The sequence below is a fragment of the Aptenodytes forsteri genome, unplaced genomic scaffold (genome assembly GCF_000699145.1).
Source record: "Aptenodytes forsteri isolate BGI_AS27 unplaced genomic scaffold, ASM69914v1 Scaffold54, whole genome shotgun sequence".
In the NCBI taxonomy this organism is placed as follows: Eukaryota; Metazoa; Chordata; class Aves; order Sphenisciformes; family Spheniscidae; genus Aptenodytes; species Aptenodytes forsteri.
The window spans coordinates 14,415,031-14,433,645 of record NW_008796044.1 but is presented as its reverse complement, the minus strand read 5'-3'; the positions used below and the strand labels follow the sequence as shown (position 1 = coordinate 14,433,645).

Sequence of the window (18,615 nt, the reverse complement as noted above, 5' to 3'; positions counted from 1 at the left end):
CGAGCTGCTGGCGCAGCGCTGCTGCCCGCGAGCGCTGGTGCCGCCTTCTGTCGGGGAGCGGGTGGTGTAACGGTGGGACCACTGAGCGCTGAACTCGGAGCGCCTTACCGTGACATCCAGCAGAAGCTGCAGAAGGACGCGGGCATTGCACGTCTGTCTGCTCGAGCAGCACTGTTAACTGCGCACCTCCCTTGTCATAGAGCCCAGCCCTTCCCAAATAACATCCACAACGTAGCTTCAGGCAAGCTGATTCCACGAGGAGTAGAACAGTAACTCACCAGTGCTTTGAGGCTCCTCTGGCTGTGAGGCTGGACTCTTCACTTACAGCATCGGGAGTGGTGACTTCATCTCCGAGGTCCCATAGCACAAATGGGGGCTGCATCCACTAGGGTCCTGCAAGGCTGCTGGCAGCTCATGTGGAAACTGTACCTCATGGTGTTACACCTCTGGTGGTGGCATACGGCCCCAGGTCCCACTCGGTTGCCAGGCACCTCAGAGGTAGTAACATGTTTTTGGGGGCTTTTCAGGATCGTTATTACAGCTATATCATAACACTCTTCTCTTTTGAAATACTTACACATCGAGGAAGTTTCTTTTACAGTTGAAAATAATTTGAGGTGGTAGCCTAGGTGTTACAACTGTATTAATTGTTCAACACATACTTCACTATTTAAGAAAAAGTAAACCCAAACCATTTATATTGTTGTACTCTTGTGTTTGGTTGGTGACAGATAGGTAGACCTGACCGACTACTTAAGAGCAAATCCTAGGATAGGCAATAGTTAGGATTAAAAGAGGAAATGCTATCATCAGATTAGAATGGTCGTTCCTCCATTCCTGTTTGATTGGAATTACTTAAAGAAAAATAGGAAGATAAAGAACCAGAAAGGATGTTCTGGGATGGGTTGAGTCCTCTGCCACTGTGGGTGTCATATCCTATAACTGAGTTCATAAACTTATCAAGCTTCATTCTAAAAGATGCCAGATTCTTTTTCCTTCCAAGTACATGTTCAGATTCTTTTGTTTTAAACTGACAACATCTGTTAAGGCAACTCCAGAAAATGGAGTAGACCCTTTTAAAACTACATACTTGGCAGACTTTGTTGCTGACTAGATATAGCCACCAATAATTCCCTAGTTGCAGTTACTTCATAAACACAGGAGCAATTTAAATTTTGGGTAATGTGGAGAATCCAAAACCAAATTGCTATGCACTTAAAGTTAGATTGAACTTACGGAGTCAAACTCAGTTGTTGCATAAAAGTCGTGTTTTAAGTAACGAAAGACAGTGGAGGAAAACTTAATAATGGCTGTTAATCTTTATTTGAACTCTTGTCTGGTTAAGATATTTAGTAGCTATTTATAATAACAACTTGAACATTTACAATTTGGGAAGTTTATTCTTGGTTACAAATGCAGAGTTCATTATACATATTCACACAAATGTAAAAGCAATCTGTACAGAGAGACCATTTTTTAAAATCTAGTCTTACCATTTTTTAAAATCTTGTCTTTGCTTTTATTACAGAAAGCACAAGAAAAAATATTTTTGGAGGTCTCAAGCTAATGTACTGTCCATTACAGCTTTAAACTAGAAATACATGATGCAGTACTAATTAATACCATTTTAACATGTTAAAACAATGGATAAGAAATACTGTTATTAATGCCTTCATTTTTAAAGTAGTTGTTCCCCAAAGAAATGAGTAAATAGAATACTTTTCATGGCACATACGTGATTAAAAATTACAAAGAGTTTGCAAATAGAGATGTTAAGTACATTTTCTTTATTTTTAATATCTCTATATATTTCTTTTTAAAGGTGATACATTTTACAGAGATTTAGTCAGCTTTGTATAAAATATCATGTAGATACATTCAAAACAAAACTAATTTTCGCAAGGTGTCCAAACTGCACACACACGCGAATAAGCCCTTTCTCCTCTGAACAGCCTTACTGGAGTGATGCAACCACTCACATAAATAAGGGACATTTGCATAACATGGTAGAGGATTAAGCCCTATCAGCATAATTTTAAAACAAATACGGGCAGATAAAGCACACGTTGCATGTATTTTTCTAAACTGTATACAAATAAGTGAGATTTTAATTTAGTTTTTAAATACCAGCAGGTATTTAAAATATCTCAGATTATGTTGTTTCAGAAATGCTAGCGTACATACCAGTTTTAAAATATTTCTATGTCCAAAGTAACTTAATGCAACAGAGCAGGTGGCTTTCAGTTTTGACTGTGGTGTTTCGTGCTGAACATTCATCATATTGACTATTTTTGATTGTTTTTTAAGGTACCAGAAAAAAGAACCCCAAATAGTAGCACAAAAAGTTGCTACATTATGAAATTGTCTATAAAACTCTACTACTCTGCCTATGAAACTAACCAGCAAACGCAACAGGACTCCAACTCGCATTCTAGCTGATGGCAATTTACTACCTCTTCTGCTTAATTTGGAAATTTAGTGGGTAACGTGGGTGCTTTTGCTTTGCAAAACCAGGTCCTGATCTTTTTATGTAATTGCAGAAAAGCAAGTTTGATATGCACCCACCTATACTTAATAACATCATGTAAAATGCACTTTTCAAAGTTAAGCATACAACGCAGTGTTTAACAGCATATAAAAAAGCAAGCAAGTGGTATTAGTGTCATTTACAGATACTTGGGACATCCCCATTTTAAGTTTCTGTTCATTATTATCTACATTATATAAGAAACCACACACAAACACACGAGCGAGCTGACTGTTCCATGAAACTGTGCAACTATGAGGCAACTTGTACCAGAACTTAGCGAACAGGGATTGATTGTTGTCCTAAGACATAGGAAAACAGCAAATGTTAATAATGTATTTCTTATTCCACTCTGTTGGCAATAATGCCACTTCTTATGCATTGAAAACTCATGTTTCCCAGCTTTCCTGTGGTTTTCCCCCAGGCTCTCTACAGTAGTGTAGAGTCATACAATCTATTAAGTCCTTCTTCCTTTCATTTCTAAGCGACAGGTTTTTGGCACTTACTACTTTAGCTGCAGATTACACAATAGTTAGACATCCCTTTTGTTGTGCCATCTATTGGTACACAAGCATATGGAGAAGTTGCAATAGTTCACCTGGGGACGTGAAAATACTAGAAGTAATTTTTAGCTTACAAATGTAAATGATAATCAAGGAAAACAAAGTTTAGGAAATGGATTTTTTACTCACTGGTTTGCTTCAGTCTGCAATAGATTCCCCAAAGCAGAGCTGTGAAGTATTTCAAACTGTACTAATTACGGTCAGGTTCACTGCAGTGCCAGGGGCACAATTAAAAGGCAGGTGACTCCAGTAAATGACAGTGAGACTGGACTAACTAGAGGGACCAGATGTTTCCTCCCCCCCCCCCGGCCCCTTAAAAAAAAAAACCAACAAAAAACCCCCACTATTGCAAAAGGGTCCAAGAAATATCCTTACATAAATGCTGTCCTGTAAGGTTGCCAAGGTCAGTATATGCCACAGTGACTGCCTTGGCAAGCTAAAGTGTCTTAGGCCTCTTGAAATCTATCCAAATACTTCACCTCTCACTTAAATCTTCCTGGTTAAACAACTGGAAGGCTGGCTGTGCTACTAAGCACGTCAGCAGATACTTAACAGGTAAAACTTAGGAGCTTCAAATGAAATAAAGCAGTACCGAGGTTTTACTCCACCCTTGGACACCTACCGAGGACGCTCTTAGCTATGCTAGTGCAAGTTGGAACCAAACTCACTGATCTGAACTCAGCCAGATACCTACAGTATTTGTCCAGGATAAGTGGTTTGGGGACATTCAAATTTTTACATTTTTATCATTTGTTATTAATATTTTTGCATATCTTAAATATAAATCTGTTGTCTGGAAAGAAAATAATTCAAAGCTTCCATGCTCTAAAATTAAAAAATGCAAACTTGACAGGTTACCTACTACAGATAGATTTTATTTGTATAATGCTTTAAATTGGGCAACAATGGGACTAAAAAAACCCAAAAGAAGTGAGAACATGATGGTATTTCCCAAGAAAGAAATACCAGATTTGGAAAAAAGATTAAAGTTTCTATCTATGCACTCCTGTTTTACAAATATCTATTCAAACCATATAGTTATGCAAAAGGTGTGCCCATCCCTGTGTGCTGTCAATTAAGGGACAGTGTCATGACGTAAAAAAATTTGTCCTAGCATAAAATGTGTTTCTCTCTATTAAAAAACAAGATCTCCTCTAGAGGGCAGCATTAAATCAGTATTCAATGACCAGGAAACCTAAGCTCTAATACTCCTTTATAATACGTACTAAATTTACAGGCTAATAAGGCACAGTTATGTCGACCAAGGATGGTTATTTACCATTACGATAAAGCTGGAAATTTCTGGCACCTTAAGCTATGCATTACAAATGGGTGAATTCTTTCATTCTGGCCCAAGAGTCCGCTATATTTGGCTGATTGCAAAACCATGTGCTACATATGAAAATTCACAGATTCATTCTGAGCTGTGGGCTGGTGAGATAGTAAACACTGCAGACTGAAACGTTTGCTGGTGTAATCTAGTTCAGCACTATTACAGCCAAATCAGTTGTGCTCAGTTAGAGCAGCTGAAATGGGACACCGAGCTTGCATGTGGGGGGAAGAGAAGACAGTAGCCAAACTAGAACACAGGCTTTCTGGCATGAAAGCCTTGGTCATCACAAACATGCTTCCTGGGTAGTGGGTTACTATAACAATCTTAAAGCCACGGGTAGTGACCTGTGTCATTCTCCATGGATTACTTTTCATCATTGCATAGGATGTCTTGAACTGCTGAAACCTCACACGTGTTTTGCTGGTTTGCTTAAGGATTTCAAATGCTGAATTTATGAAATTACAGAAAACAAAAGGTCACCTAAATATTTCATCTATTGGTTTCCTAAAAAGAAACCACATCAGAAAGTCTCTTATCGTTAGAAGAAACATTCTTATTTTTAAATACACAGGAGAAAATCCATACGGAAATAAATTCATCACCATTATATATACAGCAAGTGTTAGAAGCAGCGTATACAAGAAAGGTGACTCCCCCCATAAGAATAAATTGCATGTGGCAATAGCTTGATTGATTTTTTTTTTTTTTTTAAAAACTAAAATCCCAGTGCATTAAGGCTTGGAAACAGTTTCAGTTTGGAGTCAGACCAGGTTTTCTCTGCCACCTGTTTCATAACCCAGAGAAATATTCCTGAACTCACCAGCCAAGCCCACAATTCAGCTGCAAAACTCTTTAGTTAATCTCACCTGCCCCCATCAGCACAGGACAAATCATCAGGTTCATGCTCTGGCAAGGGGCCTCTCAAGCTACCATTTCAGCACTGAACTGGAGTTACAGACATGGGGGTTATTTGGCCATGTTCCCTTCCCCCCCCCAAATCTTTAGGGAGCGCTCCCCATGCTTACAGTTGGGTGCAGCATCACCACTCCTGGAGCATCAGGGGCCAGGACCGCCACAACAGCCACAACCACAGCGAGCAGCAGCTCCAGCGTTGGTCACACAATGCATTTGCCATGTCTTGTGGCAAGGTAGCCCTGCCTGCAGAGCTTTGTGGCTGAAAAACTTTTTAGGGGTTTCAAGTTAGTCCTTGTGCCCTTAGGACTCGGTTTGGGAACTTTGCTTCCAAAATTGATTAGGCTACACTATGTTAGAGAGAGGATGTTTGTAGTAACCAGAGAGATGGTCGTTAGCTACAATTTTAAATAGAACAAGCCTTAAAGAAAGCTGCTTGTCCTCTGCTCCTAGGCAGCAGGCAGACGTGGTTATCTTACCATAATGGAAATCACCATGCTTTCACGGTCAGTTAAATTAGACTATGGAATTTTGTTTTGTAAACTAGAAAACAAAAATAAAACATAAATTTGGCTGGGCTTCAGATTCCCCCAAGATCAGTAGCTTAAGTGTGTTAACCAAAATGTCTGTTGATGAATCCATGAAGCTAATATACTAAATATTTTAGCGATCAAGATAAATCAATTGCTCAGTCTCAGATTGACCTACATTTCATAAGCATTAGCAGCCTCCCTGTCAATCATCTTTATTGCTACTGACATCTAGTGGTAACATTTAGCTGCATTTCTGAATTCCTGTAAAACAATCTTGCATTCTCTCAAACCAGAAAAAAAAGAGAGTGGTTTCCTAGGGAAAGAAATGCACTACGTTTTGTGAGAGGCTGAGATAATTACTGAGTTTTGAGTGAGACTGCCAGCACTGCCTAACAGTAAAATTTATCTTCGTGAGCTATTTGCAAACTCAAAGTATTCAAAAAGACCCCCATAAACAATTTCATATGGAAGGAGAAAATAATCAACTGATCTGGCATGAATTTGCTGAGCAAAGCACATCTTTTTTTAACTCTTCCCAATAAGATCATGGCTGCTCTGAAACAATTTAGCATTTAACAACTTACTCTTCTAAATACGTGTGTGTGTAAAGCACATGGAAGTCTAAACAGATTTCCTCTTAGATGCTGTGCAATCGATAGAAAAATCAACAGTTCCTGTAATACAGCCTGTCAATCTGCATGATTCGATTGATAAGAAACACTGAGTTCAGAATATAAAGGCCAAATGCACTGATCTCAGTTGAGGACCGGGGAAGGACTTGCAGTGCAGATCACAACCGCAACCCCCCGCAGCAGCCTTGCCCGGGGATCTGTACCTCGCTCTGTTCCTGGGAGCTCTGCTTTCCACAGGTCTCGGCTGCTTTGGCAACAGAAGGGGTTGGTAGAGTAGATGTACCAACAGCAGATCCTTGGGGATCTACTGGTTAATTCCTCATAGCCAAAGTGACAATAGGTGCCGTACACAGCAGGATCCGTACCTGCCAGCATTTCTAATGGAAATGAGAGCGGCAGAAGTCCAGAGAAGCTATTGCACACAGGCTGCCTATCTGTACGTGTGCAGTTAACCAGACGTCCTTGAACGTACCAGACTTGCTGCAGGTGCATAGATGGATCTCCTTTGTATGTGCTGGGCTCACCATATCCAGGATGCAGAATAAACCTATGCAGAGAGGGCATTTGCCTGGGAATTTTCAAAGATGGTCACTAAAAGGTTTGGCAGCTGAGGTGGTAGCGCTGACGATGGGTGTGGATACCAGCCACGGTCCTGTGCTAGGAAGATAATTCTAGCCTTCCTCCTTGACTGGCATGGAAATGCCGTGAGTGGTCAGGCTGTGCCTCGGCGACGGGGAAGAACAACCCCGGTTAAGAGGTTTAGTTGAATCAAAATGAGCTCTCTTCCTCCGTTACGAGCAAATGTCTTGGGTTCTGTGGCAACAGAGGCTCTGTTGGGAGGGGGAAGGCTGCCATGCAGAGCGATTAGAGCAATAGGTAAAGCACTGTTCTGGTATTCTGTATCAATGTTTTGCAGGCCTGGCAGTGGTCACAGTTGATGCCTACAAGCACTGGATATTCCACAAGTTGAAGACGGAATACTGACTTGTTTACCTGAAGATAATAGGACTTCGGGGTATTTCCTCAGAGAAAATATAAATTTTAATATAATTTCATAAGCTTTGGAGGTTAGCTTGTCTTGTAGCTTCAGTGATATCAAACTTCTTCAAGTAGGAGCTAGATAGAAAGCTGTTTAGTTTTTGCCAGCGTATGTAAAACAAGACTTTTCTATCTGCATTGTAGATTGTTTGTGGACACTTCCAGATTCTTGTGCTTTCTGCAGTCATTCTGGGGACTGAACTCTCATTGATATCAGTAGAGGTTCCATGAACAGGACACATGCAGGATTTTGAGTGTAGAAGCCCACAGTGTGGTGTGGAGTAGTGAATTGCTTTTAGTTTGGAGATGACTGGGGGAGATGGGAAGAGCAACTGTATATTAAGGGAACAATTACAGATCTTCTTCCCGGTGACATCAATGAGAGATTTGCCTTCAACCTTCCACAGAAGAAGATTTTTAGCTTTAATTTGGGACAGTAAAGGGGTTTTTCAAAAGCACTAAAAGCCAGTGGGAGCTTGTTCAGCTGCTCCTTATGCCTTTAAAAACCCCTACACCAAAAGTGATAGCTAACAACATGAAATGGAAGTAAATAAAATGCATTTTCATTGCTGTTTTGAGTTACATAATTCTTGTTTCTTGATTTGTTAGTTGATCTGAATTTACATGGATTTAATCTATATGGTGACCAAGAAAATGGTCAGTAAGTGGTAAAGGTGCAAAGTATAGCCACAAAGCAAGCAATGTGTAGGTGTAGACCCTAAGCAGCTATCAAAGACGGGTAACAAAAGTTCACTGCCTACAGCTATGTCTTTTGTGTCCACATCTACCAAGCTAGATGGCCATTTCAGCATTTACCGGCAGATAACAAATGCTCCCAGCTTACTAGAAGGATAAACTCAAGGACAACTAGGACCCAGTCACAGATAAGAACTCACAGACATCAATTAAACGTCACCCTACCTGCATGGAGCACTGAGCATGTTCCTACTGTTCTTCAGAATATCGGAGCAAGAACTACCTTAGCATTAGGTCAGCTTGTACAGGGCGGATTGCCCCTGGACGGTCGCATCCCTCGCTCAAGTCCTCTCTGGCAGTAGCTGCCATAAGAAATGCAGTGGAACAAGGATCTAACAAAGGGTTCCGATCTACTCAAATACACCAAAAATGACTCCCTTCTGTATTCTCTAAATCAAGGCCGCAAAGAGCCCTTACATCATCTGGTTTGATATCACGGTCAGGCTCTTAATTTCACCTAAGACTCCTACATAGAGCCTAGCAACTTGTATTGGGCTAAAGTATTTCCTCCAGAAGTGATCTGTTAAATCAAAAAGGCATTAGAGTGATGGGGATTACGTCACTGGTCTGGTTAGGATTAACCAGTCTCACCATTAAAAATCCATGGCTTGCTTTATTTGATTTTGTGTAGCTTCACCTTCCACCCGTTGGATGGATATTTGTATATCTTTCTCTGTTCAATTTAAGAACTTGTTAATATAAAGCATCTCCTCCCTGTAAAGAAATCTGATTGCCTCTTGATCTTCATTGTAAGCTGAACAGACTTGGCTGTAAGCCATTTTCTCCCTCCCTGAAGTAATTTTTTATGGCTTTTTACTGCACAATCTCTATTTTTTTCAACATCTTTAAAAATGTGAACAGTGGAATAGTTTGCAAATTTTTAATTGATCTCACTTAATGCCATATGCAGATATAAAAATCATAATCCTCCTTTTATTCATTACCCCGCTCTGCATGGGATGTGCCTGAGATGAGATAATTTAAAGAAAGAGACCGAAAAAGGGGAGAGAAGGAAGAGGACAAGAGGAGTGTGCAGAGTTACAGAGTTTACAATTAAAACCACATAAACCAAGAAAAATCAAACACAAATGAACCCTACAAACCAAAACAATTAAATACTCCAAACTCCCAAGTTTTGGGAACCCCAACAGCAACATTATGTGCTCTGTTGTTTAAGAAAAGACTTCAGCAGAGCCCTCCCTGTCCTGCAACTCTCTACACTGAAAGTATTGCTAGGTTTTTGTGTTTTGAAATTCTGCAGCGGAGGTTTCTTGGGGAATTTGGGTTCCACAGTAACAAAGCGCTTTGCACATCTTCAGCCACAGACCCCAGAACAGGACCCAGAGGTGCTTCCTCTTGAGAAAAAAAAAGCTTTTCTTGATAGTAGTGGAAATAACCACAGGTAGTCAAGGTTGTTCTCTTTAGCCAAAGAATTGCTATTTCCATCACATCAACAGCAGGTAGCAATGAATGGAGCTTGGCTTTGTTTCCTCTGCAAGTTGCAAGTCCTTCTCTTGTTTGACCAGATGGTACACAGCAGCTTCTTTCATTCTAGGGCTGCATCCTTTTTTTCTTCTTTGTTTTCAGCCAGAGTTTTTCACCCTTTTAATGTGCATGTGCAATGCAAATACAGAGTTGAGAGCCAAATTAGGATAGGGATTTCTCCCTCCTTCATGCGATAAGGCACACTAGGCAACACACTGTCTCAGTACTGTTAGTTCACGCAGCAACATTAGCAGTGAATACTGTTCATTCCCAGGTACTGTCATGGGTACCTTTATCAAATCCTGTTGTTACCATGCGTATCTTACGGGTTTGGGAGCTTTACAATATTTTCAAAGTCCATAAATGACAGAATCCAGTATAAAAAAAGGTCAACCCAGAACAGGACCCAGAGGTGCTTCCTCTTGAGAAAAAAAAAGCTTTTCTTGATAGTAGTGGAAATAACCACAGGTAGTCAAGGTTGTTCTCTTTAGCCAAAGAATTGCTATTTCCATCACATCAACAGCAGGTAGCAATGAATGGAGCTTGGCTTTGTTTCCTCTGCAAGTTGCAAGTCCTTCTCTTGTTTGACCAGATGGTACACAGCAGCTTCTTTCATTGGGGGGCTGCATCCTTTTTTTCTTCTTTGTTTTCCAGAGTTTTTCACCCTTTTAATGTGCATGTGCAATGCAAATACAGAGTTGAGAGCCAAATTAGTAGGGATTTCTGCGATAAGGCACACTAGGCAACACACTGTCTCAGTACTGTTAGTTCACGCAGCAACATTACCAGTGAATACTGTTCATTCCCAGGTACTGTCATGGGGACCTTTATCAAATCCTGTTGTTACCATGCGTATCTTACGGGTTTGGGAGCTTTACAATATTTTCAAAGTCCATAAATGACAGAATCCAGTATAAAAAAAGGTCAATATATTACTGTTGAAAGGTTTTTTTTTTTTCCTTTTTTAATACAAAAATTAAAAAGATCAAAATATATCACATTATTTACATATTGTGCTTCATGCTTAGAGATCACTGGAAGAGAACACACAGACAAACATTTTAATCAAAGAGAAATGCTCCATTCGTTACACTTACTAATCTTATTGTTAATATTATAAGGATTGGCATTCAGATTTCTTTTAATATTAACAGTGCATCCAAATGACTTACCACAGAATTAAAAACTTTTATATGCTAAGGGCGTGCTCACATTCTAACCGAGGGTTTGCAACCAGTTAAGTAACATGCTTGCTATTAACTCGAACTGTGTCCACATACCACGTGTTTCAAACTGGGTTAGTAATTCCGCTCAGCTTCAGTGTCATACCCTTGTCGGAGAATGAGGTTACAGCATCCTCCTGCAAGTCTGGATCAAATGCTCATCTTACGGCAGGACACGTCTCTCCTCATTCTCCTGGGCTGCCTTTAGCACTTACAACCCCTGGCTGTTTTGGGTGCGTGAGACAGTACGAATTACCTGACCACGTGCACCTTGATTTACTGATTCAAGCACTGAAGGAGTGTAGTGGTTGTGGATTATAATTACAATGGCAGAAAAGTCTTTGTTTGGAAATGAATGTTTTGTAACTCTGCGACAAAGAGGTAACCCACTGTAAAAGTCTCAGCTAGAGGGTATGGTCTAAGTCACAGAAGCACATTTTGCAGAGCGGTGCAGTCTTTGCGTGAGTGGTTCCTAAACTGCCTGGGCCATAATAGAAGCCTAGCCTGAGCAAGCCTGAAAAGAAGGCATTGCTACCGACAATATTAACAAGAATGATTTTCACGCTTAGCAAGTTTTTGGAGCAGTGTTCCTAGCACCAGTCTACAGCTGTGGGGAACGAGACATGAAGCTAGATGGAATCCTGCTCTCCCAAGGCATGGCGTTATGTCTGCCAGGCATATAACCTGTTGCTTAAAGGAAGTGCAGCAGCACAAACGATCGCCGTGCGGCAAACAAAATTACTCACGACCTGCTCAAGGATATACAATTATTATTATTACTGTACCTTATGCCAACATCCTGCTACTGGCAGTCCGTCTGGTCCCTGCAAAATTGAATTTACAGATTTAATTTCTGTTGACAGTGACTTAAGTGTCTGACCCAAAAACCTGAAGCTCAGTCTTCACAACGATGAAAGGTTTAGCAGCGCCGTTAATTACCATGCAAAACCCATTTACTGTATATGCACAAAAATAAATATGCAGGCAATATAATCCGTGTGTCATGCACAACAGAAAATTGAATACATCCCAGGGTAAAAAAAACCCAAAAACCAAAACAAAACCCAAAAAACCTACACTTTTTTTCCTTTAAACAAAAAAGAAAATGTGAACAAATATAAAAATTTGGAACCACAGTTAATTAACTTTATAATCTGCTTTATAAGGTAGTGTTTTTTGCAATCAGACATATATATGGAAAGCATGATGTGGAAATGTATTTTTTGTTAATATGCGCTTTTCATTTTGGGGGCGGGGGGGTAATTTTTTTTTTTCCCCCGCATGATATCCTAATTGTGTTAAATTCGATCCTGCAGTACTTAGTTTCTTTAAGAAATCCTGAGTTGCTGAACTGATTGAAATAGGATGAGTTGCGGACTATGCAAAGGGAGTGAAAATATTTGTCTTTTTCTGATGGAGATACAAGAAACATACAGAAATCAGAAAGCCAGAAGAGCTTACTTACCAGGAGGAAAACACTGAAAAGGAAGGAGCCCCTTAGAAGAGGAATGGACTATGTATGACCAACTCTTTCAAGATACTTTAGAAGAAATAGCTGACTTCAGCTGTCTTTTCTGATGCTGGATTTTTTTAAGGCTCTTGGATCTCCGATTGCATGAATTTCTGCATGTAGAGCTACAGAGAGCACACATGCACTGACCCTTCCCTCAGAGCCACCTCCAAATTAACTAGGGGTGGGAAACCACGAGGATGCGTACGCAGCGGAGATAACTGCTAGTGCAAATATAGGTCAAAATGCATTTTTACGTTTTTTTACTGTAAATGTCAGTCATCACATTTTTTGTATTCTGTATTGATTTTATATGTAAAATAGCCTATACCCAATAAAACAGATGCAGTGAAGTAAGGTTACCCTCTCCAGCTACTCATAGTGTAAGAGGTCTAGTTATTTTCACATGCTTTCCTATAACATTAGTTAGAAAACATACACATTTTTCTGCTGACACCAGTAAATATTTTGGTCCATAACTATTCATAAAAAAAAAGTGCAACTTGTACATTTGCCAGAGTTGTCTGGGGGTGAATGGTAACGGGGACAAGGCGCAGAGCAGTTTGACCTGGAAAGATCCTGACCTGCTGTTAAAGCGCATCCTAACACCGGCAGTCACGGCACCGATTCCTGCCCTGGGCTTTTTCTCCTTCCCGTGCACTCAAAATACTTATTTTGGCCATCATAAAACTCCATGCCTTTCCACCATGTTTCACTCGAATGATTCCAAAACGACTTGTCAACTTAAAAAGAGCTTTGCAACCTGCGCGTAAGGCTCATGCTCATGCTGCTGGACTGACAGCCATCGCTGAGAACCCAGCAAGCCTCCACCGCACGGTGGGGTGGAGAATGAAGACAACACTCCCAGCCAACATGCAACTAACCCTCACATACCTAAGCAGGAAGATGTGCAAGTGCTTTACTAATTAGTCATGTAGTAGTTATGCATTGGAGAAATCTGCAGTTTGCAATGCCTTCAATACACATAGGTCTTGTGTTTTCTATATAGTTAAGGTGGGAAATAGTTGGTAAATATAACATTTCTAGGGAGTAAATATGAAGAGTTGAAGCGGGCCTGCTGCTAGTAATTGGTTTCTTTGACACATACGAAAGTAATTTAACTTTTTGAAAGAGAGACAGCTTACTGCTCTTTTGTTTCTCTGAAGACAACTGCAAATCATCTAGCATGCAGCATTTTCTATGGTTAAAAAAATGAAAATAAAACAATGACCTTTTTTAGCTAGTTGCGCAGTGCCCTGTCAGGGAGCAGAGCACGAACCGTCCTGCATAGCCGTTGGACTTCAACCTGAGCTCTGCGGGGCAGAGCTGCGTGCTGACACAGCAAATGCCCTCCTAATGCCCCGAGTGCCAGTGACCCCCTCCAGCCACCGCTCTGCGGAATTGGCTGTTCCTTTGGGGAAAGCCTTTCAAAACCCAGACTCAAAGGGTGTGCAGCAGCACAGGCACGAGGGGAACCGAACTGGGCCGGAGGTGCTGAGAGAAACTAGAACTAAGTTTTAGCATCTGTTATCATAAAGGGGCAAGCATCCCTTACGTGATCTCCCATTGCTTACACTCCTTATCTAAAGTCATTTTAACTGTGGGAAGAAGGCACAACACACCGGCGTCCTTCCCTGACTGCCAAAGTGAAACATCTTGTTCCAGCTCTGCTGCCTTGTGTCCTTCCTCTCCCTGGAGGGATTCGCTCCTCGGGACAGGACTTGGCCACAGCAGAAACACACGCAAGCCATGCAAGAAAGAAAGAGAGCAGATACTGTACCAAAGGGCAGGGCACGCTCACCCCGTCCAGGCCTGGTAAACCTGGGTCCCTTTTGCTGCCTGCAATGCTACGATCTCCCTGTTTGAAAAAATAACTGCTTGTTGAGAATGATAAAGGACATGGGAGTTACTCAAACAGACACCCGTGTTTCAGCGGAGGAGGACGGGTCCAGAACTTTACACCTCCGTTTCTGATGATACAGCAAGTCAGCAGAGTGGTTTTATGGTAGGGAATTCACAGACACGTAGAGTCTGTCATCTGGGAAAGATCTTCTATACACAAACCAGAGATTCACATTTGTAACAGTGCAGTGAAAAAGATGAGGGTTAAATCATCCAGCATGTTGAGAGAGGAAAGGTGATCATCAGAAACAAAAAAAATTAATTGTAGTTCACATTCAATCTCAAGCAAAATAAAGCATATTGACTGAAGAAGCTTTTTGCTGGTATAGTGGAGCTATACAACAGCTTTGATTGCCATAGCTGTGCCGGTGGGGCAAGAAAGTGTCACACATTTAGAAAAGAAATGGGTTTTTTTAGTGCCTGGCACTACTAGTTAGGTGCAGCTGAAGTAGCGGCTAACAGCTACATTTAAGTAGTTTTAGTTCAGTAGTTGATACGAATCACTCTTTCATCCTGCAGCAAACCAGATCTCTCTGGTTTTAGTCATTATATGAAAAATAGTAATGAAAAGGAGGTATATTTTACCAGGCCAGATAACTTCTTATAAACCAGTACAGATTTTCTTTTTCTGGGCCCTAGCAAAGGAATGAGAGGTTCTGGAAGTGAACTTCGGAGATGTACCCTCCTCAGGTTCAAACACCCAGCAGGTTTCCTGGAAAGCCTCTTTGTGTACACGCTGTACGGCTGTGGCCCAGGACGTATCCGAGAAGGGACGGATCTGAGCCGTGAGCTGCTCTCGTGCAGAGAAACACGGGGAGGTCTCTTCTCCCAGAGGCACTTCTTGGCAGCCCGGGGAGCTCCAGCTCATACATCACTTATCTTTGGCAGTACTGAGATGCTATCAACTCCGACCTGCTTCCCCAGGCGGGAGAGCTAGAGCCGGGCTCATCCCTCGCTCAGTTTGTGGAGGTGAAGGGATGGAGCTGACCTTGTCTTCAAATCTCCTCCCATCCACTGCATCCCATCCACTCCCATCAATTTCAATGACCTTGTCTTCAAATCTCCTCCCATCCACTGCATCCACTTACTCCCCAATTTCAAACGTACTCAAAAGCCAGGCCGGCAGCTTCACCAGGGCACACTATCACCCAAAGAGCGTTACTGAAGGTCATTGTTCTCGACTACAATAAGAAGGTCTTTACACAAAGATTCTTTATTTTTACTGCTGTGGCTTGCTCCCATCTGGCCAGAGAGGAGCCCTTACAGCGAGCAGTGAACTTCCAGCAGTGCAGATAAAACAAACCATTAAGAAAAGTGAGAAAACAATAACCATCTGCTCTGATTTACTGCAAAATAAAGAACTACCAAATCCTCCCTCCCTTTCCCTGGCTGCAAAGCTGCGTCCCCTTTCAGTCCCAGCAACGTGTGCTCAGGATGGGTGAAATAAGAGACATACCACAGGACAAGGCTGATCCAGTCCGGGAGGGCCTGGTTCCCCCTTCTGCCCTTTGGCTCCTTTTCTCCCCGGTATTCCTCGCTCACCCTGTTGATGCAACAGGAAAATAGGAACAGGAGGGGTGACACCTCGGTTTTAACTTGCACAGCACTTGCAGAGTCCCACACCGCACCCAGAGTAGGGACATTTGCACTAGTGTAACCTCAACTGAGAGTTAAATCACTGTGAAAATCTTCCAATAAAGCTGTGTGGAGGTATTTGAATAGGTAATTTTATAACAGAATGACTAAATGACTGGTTTCTGCTAGAAACCAGGTTGGTATCTGACAGTAAGTGGGAGCATCAGCTTCCAGCCACTGCCCTGCGCTCAGCTGGACTCCTGCCTCCAGCTGGGCACCCCTTTATTTAAGCATCCCTGTAACAAAACGTTTGACTTGGATCATTTTCAAGGTCTATAAACCAAAACTAGCAGTTCTTTGCAACCTGGAGGTGTCAAGGCTGCTCCATTTCCCCCACAACGGTTGTGCCAGGGACGGGGGCTGGGACAGGCTTGCAGAAAGCACTTCCAAGTGGGTAGGAATTAACTGAATGTCCTGCCCTATACTGCGACCACGCAAATACTTGTGCCACAGAAAAGGCCTTACAGCAATGACCCGAGAGCCTGGAGGGGGAACCAGCACCCAGGGCAAGCATCACTGCCTGCTGAAAAGAGTGGCCAGTCCTGCCCCCACCCTGCTCGCCCCACGAGCATCTCTACAGCCATAACCCACTCACCTTCTCCCCTCTTTCACTTCTCTCTCCTTTCTCTCCTCTGAGACCTGGGAAACCCTATCATGACAATTTTTAGGTGGAAAAAAAAAAGAGGTTTGTTAAGTTCAGTATGTGCACATCCTGGCATCTCAGTTCAACGCTTTTCTCTCTCCTTTCTCTCCTCTGAGACCTGGGAAACCCTATCATGACAATTTTTAGGTGGAAAAAAAAAAAAAAGAGGTTTGTTAGTTCAGTATGTGAAAATCCTGGCATCTCAGTTCAACATAAGCAATCTCCAGCGATCAACCCGTCCTCCCATGGTGAAGAATATGACATTTTCTTCCTTGTCCACTTGGTATCTCAGCAATTTCTTGGGAAAGCTAGTGCTTTACCTACCCCAGTAACATTACATCTATTGGAGATTCTTCTTTCACTGAATCCAATACAAACATTCTCAACTGGAAAAGGAAACCCCCACGGCACCTTTAGCTGAGCAGCGATGCACGGTGTGGCACAGTCACTGCTCTGCAGTGGAAATGGTCTGGCAACTGGCCTGAATTAAGCCCTTTCCTATAGACATAGTTCCATGGGCACTGTGTTTAAGGGAGAGCAGTCTATACAGTGTTAGCTACATATTTTTTCGACAATCTCAAGCAATTTGATGGCCTTTACGTACATGTTATTCATGTTTCTACGTATCACAATTAATGTACTTACATCCAATCCTGGCTCCCCTGGCTTTCCCTGCAGTTGTAAAAACAAAAATGAAGACATGCCATATTGAGCTTGGTGTTGCAGGCAAACTTACATCCAATTTGGTGAAATACTATGGTAGTGACAGCACAGGCGCGCCCAACGGCCCCTGGGACTCAAGGGAGCTCCTCACCACGCATTGGGATAGTGCCGGTAAGCCCGGCTCTGCAGTTCTGGCTGGACCCACCGCGGCAGGGATTTTATCAGCCCCTATTTTAGGATTGCACCACAACATCACCGCTCCTTTCCCACACTGATTACCTTCTCGCCTTTGGTACCGGGTAAACCGATGAGCCCTGGAGCACCGGGGAGACCCTTAAGGAAAAAAGAAACAAGGCATTGGGATAGTTGCTGTACGGTGGGTTTCTGTTGATGGCCAGAAATGAGATACGGGAAAACAACTCACAGCGGGTCCAGCGTCACCGTGGTCCCCCTTCTCACCGCTGTCGCCTTTTTCTCCCTTTGCACCGTCCAAGCCCTGCATAAATGAAACGGCATCAACCAAGAAGACCTGGCAGCTCTGCCTGGGACAGCCACGCTGCGTATCCGCCCGCCTCCTCCCACATCTCTGGGATGCTTATACCCACACTGCCATTAACGTTTTCCTCTTGACCAGGTCATATAAGAAATAGTTGAAAATAAAGGTTTAAGCCCTGCAGGTTTGGAAACCCTGACTTGCATGTGCCGCCGGCCCTCAGGTCTCCATGCTGGAGGAGGATTTAAGATCATAAATCTGTTTGGAAGGAAAAATGGCTTGTTTTCCTAAACACCAACTGCTGAACAGCACAACCAAGGGATGTGTTGTCACAAACAGTGACAAAAAAAAAAATCAGTCCCCAGAGCTGACAGGCCTTTGTGAGCCTGTAAATAATGCACTGGCAGCCTGGGAACAGTGGGTGACATTTAATTTATTGACTTACTTTAGGCCCCTGGATTCCTGGAGGACCCTGCAGGAAAGACAGTGGTGCATTTGAAAAAAACAGAATTTAAAAACAAACCCCAAAGTTTGCTTCCCAAACCATTTCTTGCTCAAATTATGGGCTGACAATGGCCAAATATTTCTTTTCAAGACAGGTGGCAGTTTATTTGGTTCTCCGATGGCAAATCAGGGGGAAGAGGAACTGAAAAGGACCGCTTTGCGTAACATAGAATCAGAATCGTTTAGGTTGGAAAAGACCTTTAAGATCATCAAGTCCAACCGTTAACCTAACACTGCCAAGTCCACCACTAAACCATGTCCCT

At 42.2% G+C, this 18,615-nt stretch overlaps 2 protein-coding genes across 3 annotated transcripts in view; one reads left to right on the top strand and one right to left on the bottom strand.

The window, feature by feature from the left end:
• HNRNPAB (heterogeneous nuclear ribonucleoprotein A/B) overlaps positions 1-12,862 on the top strand; it is a 28,556-nt gene extending 15,694 nt beyond the window's left edge. Inside the window, exon 7 of one of the 2 annotated variants that reach the window (XM_009285887.2) lies at positions 12,319-12,862. The gene's annotated coding sequence lies outside the window, so the exon portion shown is untranslated. Of the gene's footprint in view, positions 1-7,416; positions 8,118-12,318 lie in introns of those variants that run through there. The other variant, XM_009285885.2, reaches the window with a different exon arrangement.
• COL23A1 (collagen type XXIII alpha 1 chain) overlaps positions 7,463-18,615 on the bottom strand; it is a 205,498-nt gene continuing 194,345 nt past the window's right edge. The window contains exons 21-29 of the mRNA XM_019473849.1: positions 18,294-18,320; positions 17,780-17,851; positions 17,635-17,688; positions 17,338-17,364; positions 16,645-16,698; positions 15,871-15,957; positions 14,293-14,370; positions 11,788-11,826; positions 7,463-9,896 (exon numbers count right to left, since the gene is read on the bottom strand). Coding sequence (XP_019329394.1) covers positions 9,846-9,896; positions 11,788-11,826; positions 14,293-14,370; positions 15,871-15,957; positions 16,645-16,698; positions 17,338-17,364; positions 17,635-17,688; positions 17,780-17,851; positions 18,294-18,320 — 489 coding nt within the window. The 3' untranslated portion in view covers positions 7,463-9,845. The remainder of the gene's footprint in view (positions 9,897-11,787; positions 11,827-14,292; positions 14,371-15,870; positions 15,958-16,644; positions 16,699-17,337; positions 17,365-17,634; positions 17,689-17,779; positions 17,852-18,293; positions 18,321-18,615) is intronic.